The following is a 14,848-nucleotide window of genomic DNA, read 5'->3' as shown; positions in this document are numbered from 1 at the left end:
TTGCTCCACTTACTTCGGGAGCAAACACCCCCCCCCCCCCCCCCCCCCACACACACACACACGGGAAATCAGTCCCAACTTCTGAGCTGGAAAAAGCATAATTTTTCTTCAGCTCCGCTTGCTAGGAAGGGGTCCCTTGGGGCACTCCCTTCCCAAGTTTCTGCTAGTGAGAAAGATAACGCCCACCAGAGGTTAAAGAGCCCAAAAGCAGCTGGTTATAGGGCTTTACGCTCGTCCTCAGTCCCAGAGACTGAATCACTGAAGTCATCCTAGCTGGGGAAACCCAAGGAACAGTGAGAGATATCCAAAAAGTAGTTCCCCAAGACAAAGGTAATTGCGGTGGCACCCACGCCACTGCTACCTAAAAGCTCTGCATCTGTGGATGAAGTGTAGATTCTGGTGTCTGCTGAGGACCTAGATCTTGCCAGACCCTCAGACACAGTTGATATAGACTGCCCAGGCAAAACGTCGGTGGCAGCAGGTGATCCTGAGGCGTAAACTGCCTAATTGAATGTTCTGTGCCTTCCAGGTCTCACGATCACGTCATCCTCCAGTGGAATTCAGCGGTTTTTCCCACCGCCTTGTTGAGCTACAGCAACTGTTAAGCTTTACACCTGCTTTCTGCATTGCTCTCCGGCACATCTGGTGCCCGGCAATGCGGACACGTGCCCTCCGCAGCTATAAGCGATATTACAGAAACTGTTGTGACTGTAATCAGGTGTCAGGTGGAGTTTGCATTCATGTCCTATAAGCAGTCTGTAGTGCAACTGTGCCCCCTTCAAATCCCTCTTGAAGCTGTGGCTGTCAGAATGACGATGCAGGAAATAACTGTCTGCAATGTGTATCTTCCTCCAGATCGTGCCATATCCCTGAATGTATTAACTGCACTGATTGATCAACTCCCTAAGCCTTTCCTACTTTTGGGAGATTTCAACGCCCATAACCCCTCGTGGGGTGGCACCGTGCTTACTGGTCGAAGCAGAGATGTCAAAACTTTACTTTCTCAGTTTAACTTCTGCCTCTTAAATACTGAGGCAGCCACACATTTCAGTGTGGCTCACTGTAGTTACTCGGCCATTGATTTATCAATTTGCAGGCCAGGACTTCTCCCGTCTATCCACTGGAGAGCACATGACGACCTGTGTGGTAATGACCACTTACACACCTTCCTGTCACTGCCCCGGCATAAGGCCCATGGACACCTGCCCAGATGGGCTTTAAACAAGGCAGACTGGGAAGCCTTTACCTCTGCTGTCATTGCTGAATCTCCCCCACAGGGTAACATCGATGTGATGGTTGAGCATGTGACTAAAATTGTTTCTGCAGCAGAAAACACGATCACTCGCTCTTTAAGGTGCCTGAGGCGTAAGGCAGTCCCATGGTGCTCGCCAGAAAAAGGAGTGTCAGCAAGCTCTACAGTGGCAAAAGGAGCACCCTTCCCTGGAGCACCTCATAGCCATCAAACGGCTCCATGCCCGCATTTGCCAACTTGCCAAACGACAGAAACAGGAGTGTTGGGAGAGATATGTCATGACCATTGGGTACCACATGTCACATTCCAAAGTCTGGTCGAAGATCGAACGTGTTTTTGGGTACCAGACCCCAACAGGAGTTTCCGGAGTTAACATAAATGGTCTGTTATCTACAGATGCAAACAAGATTGCCGAGCACTTTGTTGAACTCTAGGCTTGAGCCTTTGCATTGGAGAATTACCGCCCTGGCCTTTCGCACTCTCAAACGGCAGCTGGAAGGGAAAGTCCTCCCGTTCACTACACGCCACAGTGAACTCTATAACACCCCATTTACAGAGTGGGAGCTCCTCAGTGCCCGTGTACATTGCCCTGACACAGCTCCTGGCCAAATCACATCTACAGACACATTATTAAGCATATCTCGACTGACTGTAAGTGACATCTCGTGATCTTCAATTGGATGTGGAGTGATGGCGTCTTTCCATCACAGCGGCGGGAGAGCACCATCATTCCGGTGCTCAAACCTGGTAAAAACCTGCTTGATGTGGATAGCTATCAGCCCATCAGCCTCACCAATGTTTTTGGAACGTATGGTATGTTGGCGGCTGGGTTGGGTCCTGGAGTCACATGGCCTGCTGGCTCCAAGTCAGTGCTCTACCACTGTCCCTCGAGTCTGCTATCCGAACAGCCTTTCCCATATGCCAACACCTGGTTGCCATCTTTTTTGACTTGTCTAAAGCATACGACACGACCTGGCGACATCATATCCTTGCTACATTATACGAGTGGGGTCTCCGATGCCCACTCCAATTTTTATCCAAAATTTTCTGTTGCTTCATGTCCAAGTTGGTGCCTCCCATAATTCCCCTCCATATTCAGGAGAAGGGGTCCCGCAGGGCTCTGTATTGTGTCTGTCTCTACTTTTACTGGCCATTAATGGTCTAGCAGCAGCTGTAGGGCTGTCTCTCAGCCTCTCTGTATGCAGAAGACTTCTGCATTTTGTACTGCTCCACCAGTACTGGTGTTGCTGAGCAGCGCCTAAAGGGAGCCATCCACAAGGTGCTGTCTCGAGCTCTAACCCACAGTTTCCAGATTTTGACTGCAAAGTTGTGTGTCGTGCACTTCTGTTGGCATTGTACCGTTCACCCGGAACCAGAACTTCACGTTAATGACGATCCACTCACTGTAGTGGAGACACATTGCTTCTTAGGACAGGGTTTTTACACCTGATTGACTCGCCTTTCTCGCCTTTCTCGCCTTTCTCGCCTTTCTCGCCTTTCTCGCCTTTCTCGCCTTTCTCGCCTTTCTCGCCTTTCTCGCCTTTCTCGCCTTTCTCGCCTTAAGCGGAAGTGCTGGCAGCACCTCAATGCCCTCTGCTGCCTGAGCAACACTAACTGGGGTGCAGATCGCTATAAGCTGCTGCAGCTCTACAGAGCCTTTGGTCTATCCTGTCTAGACTATGTTAGTCTGGTTTATGGTTTGGTGACGCCCTCAGTGTTGAGTTTACTCAATCCAGTGCACCACTGGTGTTCGCCTTGCAACAGGAGCTTGTTGGATGAGTCCGGTTACCAGTGTCCTTGTGGAGGCCGTAGTCCCTCCGTGTTGCACATGTTCATAGTTCTCCTGCCCGTCCAAATCACCATCTCCTTTTCCTGCCCATGGCGGTTCATCTCCAGCATCGGTGGCCCAGGTCAGGGCTTCAAATTGCAGTTTGCGTCTGATCCCTTCTTCCTGAACTGGAGTCCTTTCCCTTACCACCTATACTTGAGGTTCATTCATGTACATCTCCACGGTGTACACCTAGGCTGCGGCTTGGACTTTCCACGTGGCCCTAAGTACTCAGTTAACCCCGCCACTCTCTGCTGCTCTCCTCTGCCACTTCCTCCTTATTCTTGACGTGTACAGATGCCACAAAGTGGTTTACACCAACGGCTTGATGGCTGATACTCATGTCGGCTTCGCATACATCTGTGGAGGACGTATTGAACGTATTTCCTTGCCCGATGGCTGCAGTATTTTCTCGGCCGAACTGGCGGCTGTATCTCGTGCTCTCGAGCACATCTGTTCATGCTCTCGGGAGTTGTTTCTTTTGTGTACACACTCCTTGAGCAGCCTAGAAGCTATCGACCAGTGCTACCATCATCAACCTTTGGTAGCTACCATCCGGGAGTCCATCTATGCCCTGGAATGGTCCAGTCATTCAGTGGTGTTTGTTTGGACCCCAGGTCACGTCAGAATCCCAGGCAATGAACTTGCCAACTGGCTGGCTAAACAGGCTATGTGTAAACCGCTTATGGAGATCTGCTTCACTGCAACTGACCTGTGTTTAGTATTGTGCCGCAAGGTTTTCCGGCTTTGGGAGATGAAATTGGCATAACCTCAGCACACACAACAAACTGTGTGCTATTAAGGAAACTAAGAATGTGTGGCAGTCCTCCATGCGGGCCTCTCGCATGGACTGTGTGATTTTCTGCTGGCTCAGCACTGGCCACACTTGGGCGACACACTGCTACCTCCTGCGCCATGATGGCCCACCTCAGTGTTGATGAGGTGCCCAGCTGACAGTGACCCATATCTTGATGAGCTGTCCTTCTTTGGCTGTTCCACAGCGGACTCTTCAGTTACCTTACTCGTTTAGCTGACAGCACCTTATCGGCTAATTTAGTTTTACGTTTTATAAGTGACGGTGGGTCTTATCATTCCTTATAAGTTTTAGTACATGTCTCTTGTCTGTTTGTGTTCTCCACTCTAATGCTTTTAGGGTGGATGTTTTAATGTGTCGCAGAGTGGCTGGCTTTTCCTCTTTATTCTCGCGGTCAGCCAGCCACGGTCATGTGCTCTTGTTTTTACCCCCTTCTACCTGTTTCTTGCTTCTCTCTGTGGTTTTCTTTTCCTGTTTTGTTAATAATAGTCTCGGTTGTCCTTCTGTCATTCTTCTGGTTCTTCCTTTCTCCTGTTATTGTGGTGTACATCTCCCCCTGCCCCTCGTTTAAACTGACCGACCAACATTTGCAGTATATGCTGGTGGTCAAGTGATAAACAGCTTGCAGCATGAACCTAAAGCATCACATTTGGAGGCAAGCATTTGCATAATTTTTTTACATTGTATTTTGTGTGTTTTTTAATAGTAAGTGCCTTGTGGAAGCACAACAACAGTCTACTTCTCTCAGAAATGTCAGTAACAGCAGATCCACTCGCACACATTCTTGTGGTAAAGCTATCAGCCAGCTGCCGTCACTGCAGGCTGCGCTATTCCTGTCTCTCGCAGGCAGTGTATCTGCTACTGCTCTAATTTTGACAAGTATTAAGCTATGAAATGTTTCTGAGTTTCTATGTAAAATGTCTATAATTGAGTAAATTAATAATGTGCAGCATGCAGTCACAGGCGATGCAGATAGGATGTCAGATTTTTTACTTCCACAAATAGGAGGGAAAAATGGAATAGAAAGGGAAGGTGAAGTAGATGCAGATGAGATGGGAGATGCAGGTAGTGCTGTAAGAACAACACAGATCACTGAGAGACCTAAGTTGAAACAGGACCACGATTTAGACAATATTCCTTCTGTAGTACTGAGATCCTTGGGAAAGGCAGCCACGATAAGTGTATTCTATCTGGTATGCAAGGTATGAGACAGGTGAAATACACCCAGACTTCAGGAAGAATGTTGTAATGCTAATTCCAAAGAAAACAGGCACTGACAGATGCAACTATTACTGAACTATCAGTTTAATAACTCGTGCTTGAAAAATATTGATGCAAATAATTTACAGAACATTGGAAAAACTGATAGAACGCTCCCTCAGGTATGATCAGTTGGGTTGTTGAGAAATGAAAGAACATGTGAGGCAGTACTGACCCTGTGATTTGTGTTAAGATAGGCTAAAGAAAGGCAAGTCTAAGTTAATAGCATTTGTATGTATAGAGAGAGATTTTGACATTGTTGAGTGGAATATACTCATTCACTATCTGAAGACAGTAGTGATAAAATAGTGGGAGCAAAAGATTATTTACCACATGTACAGAAATATATTGCAGTTATAGGAGTTAAAGTTCAGGAGTATGAAATAAATTGGGTTTTGCCATTTATATTGTAATTCTGTGAGACAGCAAACGACTAGGGAGAACAGTCGAACGGAATGATAGGCAAATGGCAAAAAGGACCCCAGTAGTAATGCTGGGAATATACCACATACGTTCTATGTACGGAAAAGCCAGTGTCGGAACGAACGGATGGTCCGGGGAGACCAGCATCACCCGACAAAAGCAGTATTGCAGGCCAGGACAGGTGAAGAAATCGTGCCCGGTGAAGCACGCCCCGAGAGAGACCGACCACATAATAAAATTTGACGAATAGAGATTCTTGCTGCAGAGAAGAGCTAGAGTGTTCACTTGTTTGGGAAAGCGAGCGAGCTAGCTAGATAGTGTGTGTGAGCAGGTGAGGAAGCTGAGGGACGAGCACAGTAAGCATGTTCAAGTGGAAGTAAGTAGCTGAAGTTAACTGGAGGTTGAGAGTCGAGCAGGATACAGTGAAGTGTGTCAAACCATTCTTAGGACTAAAGACCATAAGAGTAAAAATGAAAAATCTTTTAAAAAGCTAACTAGTGTGCAAGTGGGTGAGAACTTACATTGTTCAGTGCTGCACAGTAATCAGTCATATTGAGTACTCATAAATAAGTGAAAAATTACATAGTGCAGAATGCGAAAATAATCTTTCAGATAAAAGTTCAATAACCTGAATTTAGTTTTGGCTATTTGCAACTTCATTGAACATAAGACAGAAGTAGGAAAACTACACCAGTGTACTTTGCCATTCCTATATATCAATTTTCAGTAATTGTCATTCATAGCCAAGAAGTTATTCAATTTTTCTGTGTTAAGCAGCATAAAAATAACTCATTTTCAATAAGTGTAGCTGAACAGCTGTAATATTACTTTGTCAGCTCGATGTTTTCGTAACTCCATTTGCGGGGATCGAACTCTGGTGGCATTTCCATTGAATGTGCGCAGCCCAGTATTCACTCAGTTTGTAGAAGACATTTTCTCTGGAAATATGGACGATGACAATAAATAACTTAATGCTCGCTAAAGTGAGGGCAGCAGAAGCTGCTACAGAACGTAGGCATTCACGAGGATGTGGAGGAGAAACGTGAGTGGTTACTGGTGGCTCGCAGCTGTCGGCTGGAGCCCTGCATAATTGTAAACTCCCAAAGACGATGTTGTGAGATAGATGTCCAGCTGTTGTGAAAATATTTTTTGATGGCTGTTCTACTACTTTTGTGATGGAAAGACAAGTAATTGTGATTGTAGTTCCACAGGAGATTCTTTGCGCTTGCAGAAAAAATGTGGTATAAAAAATTATGCAACAAATGGTTCAAAGCACAAGGCTTCGCATTTACACTGCAAGCTGTTTACCGCTAGACCACGAGCACGTACTTGGACGACAGCTCGAACGGAATACAAAAATTCCTCTACAAAGCAGTGCAGATTGCCAGATAGACTCTGAATTAAGAGGCTGGCAAGTTTATTGCCCCATCCCATTGAGCAGTCAATTTGGATTCAGTTCCTGTGAGTTGCGACCGACGTTCCAGGTTTTTGTCTGTGAGTGAACCTGTTGGATTCCCAAGCTTCTAAATTTTTTATCCTGTTACAGGAAAGAACGCTCTAAGGTGTGTAAAAACTGCCAGAGTGAAAGAAATGGAATGGAAAAGAATTTTTTGCAAAGACTGGTTAATTTGTTGATAAATCATTGCCAGAATGGTGCTGTGGAAGATACTTCAATACTTGTGACAGTGACACATGACCAGTTACGGGAGCTTTACCGACTGAAGGAGGCTGCTGATAGTGAAGCAACAGTTAGAGTGCTGAACGGAATATTTTCGTACATGACAGTACATGAGAAATCCAGCTTTTTAGCAGATATTTTCATCTCGGATGAGGTAAGTAAAGAAGGTTTATCAGTCCTAGATATACAGTTTTAATAATAATGGATAACATAACAATGTGCATGCTGTGTAGTGTCATACATCATTAAAAAATTGTGGTGTAAGCAAGTGGCATATATAATAGTTTTTTATCAAATTGTATTGTTGACGAGGAGAGCTTTTATCCAGTGATTTTAATGCTGAGTTGTTATTTTCACAAAGCAGAGTTAGAATGCACTGTTGTGAAGTTAGTAAGCTTGTTTCAGTAAAAAAAATTTCCTGGCAAATATTTTGAGCTGTGTTGCTGCTGCCCTTTGGCAGGGGAGTGTCGACTGTCAGACAAGCACTCAAAATCACTCTTCTAGAATATTCTGGTGGCTGTCGATAGGGGAATGAAATTAGTACACCAAAGTGCACTGTGCACGGAAGGTGATCCTGATTCTGTCACTGTCTGGATCTGACTGAGCTGAGCTGCATTTGTTAGTGGAGATCCCTCACCACCACCACCACCACCACCACCACCATCAAGCATGTAAATCATGCTGGTAAAAGCTGCATCCTAAAATGGCCAGAAATGTGGTTAATATCACAGTATGGAGGTGGTGCGAGGCTCCATGTTCATCGTATCAAAACCTTGAGAAAAGTCTTCTGTTTTCAATGTGAAATTAACACACCGTACCTCAGTATTGTATTTTGGGAATCTGTCGGTTAAAATTTGGAATGTCACTACTTCTCGCTAACTCCAATGTATTTTTTAAAGGCATTGCTTCTTTAATGTGAAACACCTTAAAAATCTTCATTCCTTCTGTATCTGTACATCTTTCCTGTTGGCTTGCCCAGTCTTTACAGGCTTCCCGGAAGCTGTCATCGGGAACCTCCTCAAGGCAATACATCAAAGAGTTCTGTACCCCCTCTGATGACCTACTATTTGGGATCGTACTCGGAAACCCACATCTTGTCATCTATAAGTATACTCTCTAAAAAAAAATAGTGTCAGTTTTTTGTTTTGTTTTTGGTCAACTTGCTGTACTTCAGCATGTGGATTTCTTCTGTTCTGAGACCACAGAGCCTTTGGGACAATCTTCATACACACCTTTTTCATCCCTAATTTGTCTCAAAATGTGATAAATGTTAGGTTTCAGCATATTAAAATTCTGTGCCATCACACATTTGGGTCTCTGCCCCTATTCAAAACTGTTTTCATTTTATCCACGTTTTTGTGCATTTGGGATGTCAGCGATATCACTTGAAGCACTTGTCGCTGACATTTTCTCGGACCTTCTAGAACATCTCGGGCCATTCGTGAATTCAGTCGGGACATGGCTTCCTTCCCTGAAGGCTTCACGAATTGGGCACTCTGTCTCAGAGCTAAATTTTTTGGTTTAAGACAAAACTCGAGCATGTATTGTCACTCAGTTAATTGTCGTGTCTCAATGCGTCACCAAAATGCACTGTGCACGGAAGGTGATCCTCATTCTGTCACTGTGTTCTGTTGGGATCTCCACTATATATATATATATATATATATATATATATATATATATATATATATATATATATATAATGGAAGTAAACATTCCACGTGGGAAAAATTATATATAAATACAAAGATGAGGTGACTTACCGAACAAAAACGCTGGCAGGTCGATAGACACACAAACAAACACAAACATACACACAAAATTCAAGCTTTCGCAACAAATTGTTGCCTCATCAGGAAAGAGGGAAGGAGAGGGGAAGACGAAAGGAAGTGGGTTTTAAAGGAGAGGGTAAGGAGTCATTCCAATCCCAGGAGCGGAAAGACTTACCTTAGGGGGAAAAAAGGACAGGTATACACTCGCACACACGCACATATCCATCCACACATACAGACACAAGCAGACATATTTAAAGACAAAGAGTTTGGGCAGAGATGTCAGTTGAGGCAGAAGTGTAGAGGCAAAGAAGTTGTTGAAAGACAGGTGAGGTATGAGTGGCGGCAACTTGAAATTAGCGGAGATTGAGGCCTGGCGGATGACGAGAAGAGAGGATATACTGAAGGGCAAGTTCCCATCTCCGGAGTTCAGATAGGTTGGTGTTGGTGGGAAGTATCCAGATAACCCGGACGGTGTAACACTGTGCCAAGATGTGCTGGCCGTGCACCAAGGCATGTTTAGCCACAGGGTGATCCTCATTACCAACAAACACTGTCTGCCTGTGTCCATTCATGCGAATGGACAGTTTGTTGCTGGTCATTCCCACATAGAATGCGTCACAGTGTAGACAGGTCAGTTGGTAAATCACGTGGGTGTTTTCACACGTGGCTCTGCCTTTGATCGTGTACACCTTCCGGGTTACAGGACTGGAGTAGGTGGTGGTGGGAGGGTGCATGGGACAGGTTTTGCATCGGGGGCGGTTACAAGGATAGGAGCCAGAGGGTAGGGAAGGTGGTTTGGGGATTTCATAGGGATGAACTAACAGGTTACGAAGGTTAGGTGGACGGCGGAAAGACACTCTTGGCGGAGTGGGGAGGATTTCATGAAGGATGGATCTCATTTCAGGGCAGGATTTGAGGAAGTCGTATCCCTGCTGGAGAGCCACATTCAGAGTCTGGTCCAGTCCCGGAAAGTATCCTGTCACAAGTGGGGCACTTTTGTGGTTCTTCTGTGGGGGATTCTGGGTTTGAGGGGACGAGGAAGTGGCTCTGGTTATTTGCTTCTGTACCAGGTCGGGAGGGTAGTTGCGGGATGCGAAAGCTGTTTTCAGGTTGTTGGTGTAATGATTCAGGGATTCCGGACTGGAGCAGATTCGTTTGCCACGAAGACCTAGGCTGTAGGGAAGGGACCGTTTGATGTGGAATGGGTGGCAGCTGTCATAATGGAGGTACTGTTGCTTGTTGGTGGGTTTGATGTGGACGGACGTGTGAAGTTGGCCATTGGACAGGTGGAGGTCAACGTCAAGGAAAGTGGCATGGGATTTGGAGTAGGACCAGGTGAAACTGATGGAACCAAAGGAGTTGAGGTTGGAGAGGAAATTCTGGAGTTCTTCTTCACTGTGAGTCCAGATCATGAAGATGTCATCAATAAATCTGTACCAAACTTTGGGTTGGCAGACTCTCGTCATCCGCCAGGCCTCAATCTCCGCTAATTTCAAGTTGCCGCCACTCATACCTCACCTGTCTTTCAACAACTTCTTTGCCTCTACACTTCTGCCTCAACTGACATCTCTGCCCAAACTCTTTGTCTTTAAATATGTCTGCTTGTGTCTGTATGTGTGGATGGATATGTGCGTGTGTGCGAGTGTATACCTGTCCTTTTTTCCCCCTAAGGTAAGTCTTTCCGCTCCCGGGATTGGAATGACTCCTTACCCTCTCCTTTAAAACCCACTTCCTTTCGTCTTCCCCTCTCCTTCCCTCTTTCCTGATGAGGCAACAATTTGTTGCGAAAGCTTGAATTTTGTGTGTATGTTTGTGTTTGTTTGTGTGTCTATCGACCTGCCAGCGTTTTTGTTCGGTAAGTCACCTCATCTTTGTATTTATATATAATTTTTCCCACGTGGAATGTTTCCTTCCATTATATTGATATCATTAATTTGAATCCAACAATTACGTTTGTTATTGTCACTGTTGCATTTCGAAATCTTTTCTGTCGTCTTATTTTCCTCTTTCTGTTTTTGCCAGTAGTTTCACTTTGGTTTCACTTTGAATTCACCTTCTCCTTTTTACCGTAATCTGCTATACTATTTTATCCCGCCTATATATATACTCAATAATACGTAACCCACTTCCAAACCATAACCAAAAAAATTTTTTGCCGCTTTCAGCACTACCGCCGCTATAATATCCACCGTTTCTAGTTCACAAACAGCTCCTTTCACCTTTTAAACAACCATTTCGGCCAGTTCTAATAACTTTCACTTTATTTCCATTTCCGTTTTTCCCACACCACTGATCATTTTTAGCCGCTTCCCACAGGTTTTAACGCGATTATTTCTTCGTCAGACAATTGTTAGTCTCATTTTCATAATCTGCCACCACAATACCACTCCTTTTAATATACTACACGCAGTTTTTTCGAAATTTTCCCGAATTTCTGCGTCCTTTAACGTGTTTTGGCGGCAACACAACCACCTAACCTTTATGCACATCGTTATCTACCAACCCAAGTCCAACATAGCCCAGCTGTTACCAACACCTTTTCGCCTTTTTTCATTCCAGATCTCCTGTTTCTTTCCGGTTCACCTTTATCTCTCCCCATATATTTATATTTTTATTTTCATTTTCATTTCACCTCATGTTAACACTTTCCACCTTCTAATGCCATGTCACCCTCACAACACCCCCACAATGACCCCATTAAGTTTTATTTACATTCCCTCCGCAAACATGCCTTCGCCCTAGCCAGATTACACTCCCATATTCTATTTTCTCAGGCTTGTCTGACATTTGGCATCACCCCCAAAGGCCTTACACTTAAAGTTCCGATCTCTGGCTGCAACCCTTCCTTCCATCAGTCCCTATACCAGTTCCAAACTGAACAATCCATTGCCCTCACCCACCTAATCCTTCACCTACACATCAACTCAGCCAATGAACACACCCGTCAACTCCTATCCTTAATAAAAGTCCTTAATCTTTCCTCTCCCACATCCACACCGGCTGTCCAGAGCATCCTCCTACAGGCCAACCGTAAATTAGAACAGCATGCCACCCTCCACCTCAAAAAACTATCCAATCTCCTGGTTTCCCACCTCCGGAAAGGCAACTCACTCACCCTTCACAACCTTTCCAGCAAACCTCAACCTCCTCTCATTGCACACAAACCCAGTCTCTCCCATCTACTCAATCTCCCACTTCCAGCTCCACTCCCTCCAAAACCTCAAAATTCCGATCAACACAATCTGGAACCACAACACCCTAATTCAGTAGTTAACCTTTCCTCCAAACCTCTCTCCCAATCCGAAACCTCTGTCCTATCCAAAGGCCTCACCTTCAGCCCCACTCCCAGATTCAACCAAACAGCCCTCGTCAAAGATTTACTGTCCTACACTCGTACTCTCTGCTGGAAGTATCACTTTGCCACGAAGAAAAATGATCCGACTCCTCAAGACACCATCCAAATTGAACCCTGCCTGGAACAGTTCCGTCCTCCGTCACAGCGGGACCCACCTCCTCTTCCTCAAAATCACCCTCTCCAAACCTTCCAGGAATATCTGACTTCCAGCCTTGCATCTCAATCCTTCTCAAAAAACCTTAATCCTACACCCAACATCACCACTGCTGAAGCCCAGGCTATCCGTGATCTGAAGGCTGACCGATCCATCATCATTCTTCCGGCAGACAAGGGTTCCACGACCGTGGTACTTGATCGTCGGGAGTATGTGGCTGAGGGACTGCGTCAGCTTTCAGACAACACCACATACAAAGTTTGCCAAGGTAACCCCATTCCCGATGTCCAGGCGGAGCTTCAAGGAATCCTCAGAACCTTAGGCCCCCTGCAAAACCTTTCACCTGACTCCATCAACCTCCTGACCCCACCGACACCCCGCACCCCTACCTTCTACCTTCTTCCTAAAATCCACAAACCCAATCATCCCGGCCGCCCCATTGTAGCTGGTTACCAAGCCCCCACAGAACGTATCTCTGCCTACGTAGATCAACACCTTCAACCCATTACATGCAGTCTCCCATCCTTCATCAAGGACACCAACCACTTCCTTGAACGCCTGGAATCCTTACCCAATCTGTTACCCCCGGAAACCATCCTTGTAACCATTGATGCCACGTCCTTATACACAAATATTCCGCACGTCCAGGGCCTCGCTGCGATGGAGCATTTCCTTTCACGCCGATCACCTGCCACCCTACCTAAAACCTCTTTCCTCATCACCTTAGCCAGCTTCATCCTGACCCACAACTTCTTCACTTTTGAAGGCCAGACATACCAACAATTAAAGGGAACAGCCATGGGTACCAGGATGGCCCCCTCGTACGCCAACCTATTCATGGGTCGCTTAGAGGAAGCCTTCTTGGTTACCCAAGTCTGCCAACCCAAAGTTTGGTACAGATTTATTGATGACATCTTCATGATCTGGACTCACAGTGAAGAAGAACTCCAGAATTTCCTCTCCAACCTCAACTCCTTTGGTTCCATCAGTTTCACCTGGTCCTACTCCAAATCCCATGCCACTTTCCTTGACGTTGACCTCCACCTGTCCAATGGCCAACTTCACACGTCCGTCCACATCAAACCCACCAACAAGCAACAGTACCTCCATTATGACAGCTGCCACCCATTCCACATCAAACGGTCCCTTCCCTACAGCCTAGGTCTTCGTGGCAAACGAATCTGCTCCAGTCCGGAATCCCTGAATCATTACACCAACAACCTGAAAACAGCTTTCGCATCCCGCAACTACCCTCCCGACCTGGTACAGAAGCAAATAACCAGAGCCACTTCCTCGTCCCCTCAAACCCAGAATCCCCCACAGAAGAACCACAAAAGTGCCCCACTTGTGACAGGATACTTTCCGGGACTGGACCAGACTCTGAATGTGGCTCTCCAGCAGGGATACGACTTCCTCAAATCCTGCCCTGAAATGAGATCCATCCTTCATGAAATCCTCCCCACTCCGCCAAGAGTGTCTTTCCGCCGTCCACCTAACCTTCGTAACCTGTTAGTTCATCCCTATGAAATCCCCAAACCACCTTCCCTACCCTCTGGCTCCTATCCTTGTAACCGCCCCCGATGCAAAACCTGTCCCATGCACCCTCCCACCACCACCTACTCCAGTCCTGTAACCCGGAAGGTGCACACGATCAAAGGCAGAGCCACGTGTGAAAACACCCACGTGATTTACCAACTGACCTGTCTACACTGTGACGCATTCTATGTGGGAATGACCAGCAACAAACTGTCCATTCGCATGAATGGACACAGGCAGACAGTGTTTGTTGGTAATGAGGATCACCCTGTGGCTAAACATGCCTTGGTGCACGGCCAGCACATATTGGCACAGTGTTACACCGTCCGGGTTATCTGGATACTTCCCACCAACACCAACCTATCTGAACTCCGGAGATGGGAACTTGCCCTTCAGTATATCCTCTCTTCTCGTCATCCGCCAGGCCTCAATCTCCGCTAATTTCAAGTTGCCGCCACTCATACCTCACCTGTCTTTCAACAACTTCTTTGCCTCTACACTTCTGCCTCAACTGACATCTCTGCCCAAACTCTTTGTCTTTAAATATGTCTGCTTGTGTCTGTATGTGTGGATGGATATGTGCGTGTGTGCGAGTGTATACCTGTCCTTTTTTCCCCCTAAGGTAAGTCTTTCCGCTCCCGGGATTGGAATGACTCCTTACCCTCTCCTTTAAAACCCACTTCCTTTCGTCTTCCCCTCTCCTTCCCTCTTTCCTGATGAGGCAACAATTTGTTGCGAAAGCTTGAATTTTGTGTGTATGTTTGTGTTTGTTT

General features: G+C 46.0%; 1 protein-coding gene across 2 annotated transcripts in view; it reads left to right on the top strand.

Annotated features, from left to right (window-relative positions):
• The window catches only part of LOC124774944, a 202,443-nt gene that overhangs the window by 110,737 nt on the left and 76,858 nt on the right, over window positions 1-14,848 (top strand). For both annotated transcript variants that reach the window (XM_047249647.1, XM_047249648.1), the window contains exon 4: window positions 7,124-7,409. In XM_047249647.1, coding sequence (XP_047105603.1) covers window positions 7,124-7,409 — 286 coding nt within the window. The remainder of the gene's footprint in view (window positions 1-7,123; window positions 7,410-14,848) is intronic.

Source organism: Schistocerca piceifrons, chromosome 2 (assembly GCF_021461385.2).
Source record: "Schistocerca piceifrons isolate TAMUIC-IGC-003096 chromosome 2, iqSchPice1.1, whole genome shotgun sequence".
Lineage (NCBI taxonomy): Eukaryota > Metazoa > Arthropoda > Insecta > Orthoptera > Acrididae > Schistocerca > Schistocerca piceifrons.
The sequence above is the reverse complement of the archived record's forward strand: the minus strand, read 5'-3'. Positions and strand labels throughout refer to the sequence as shown.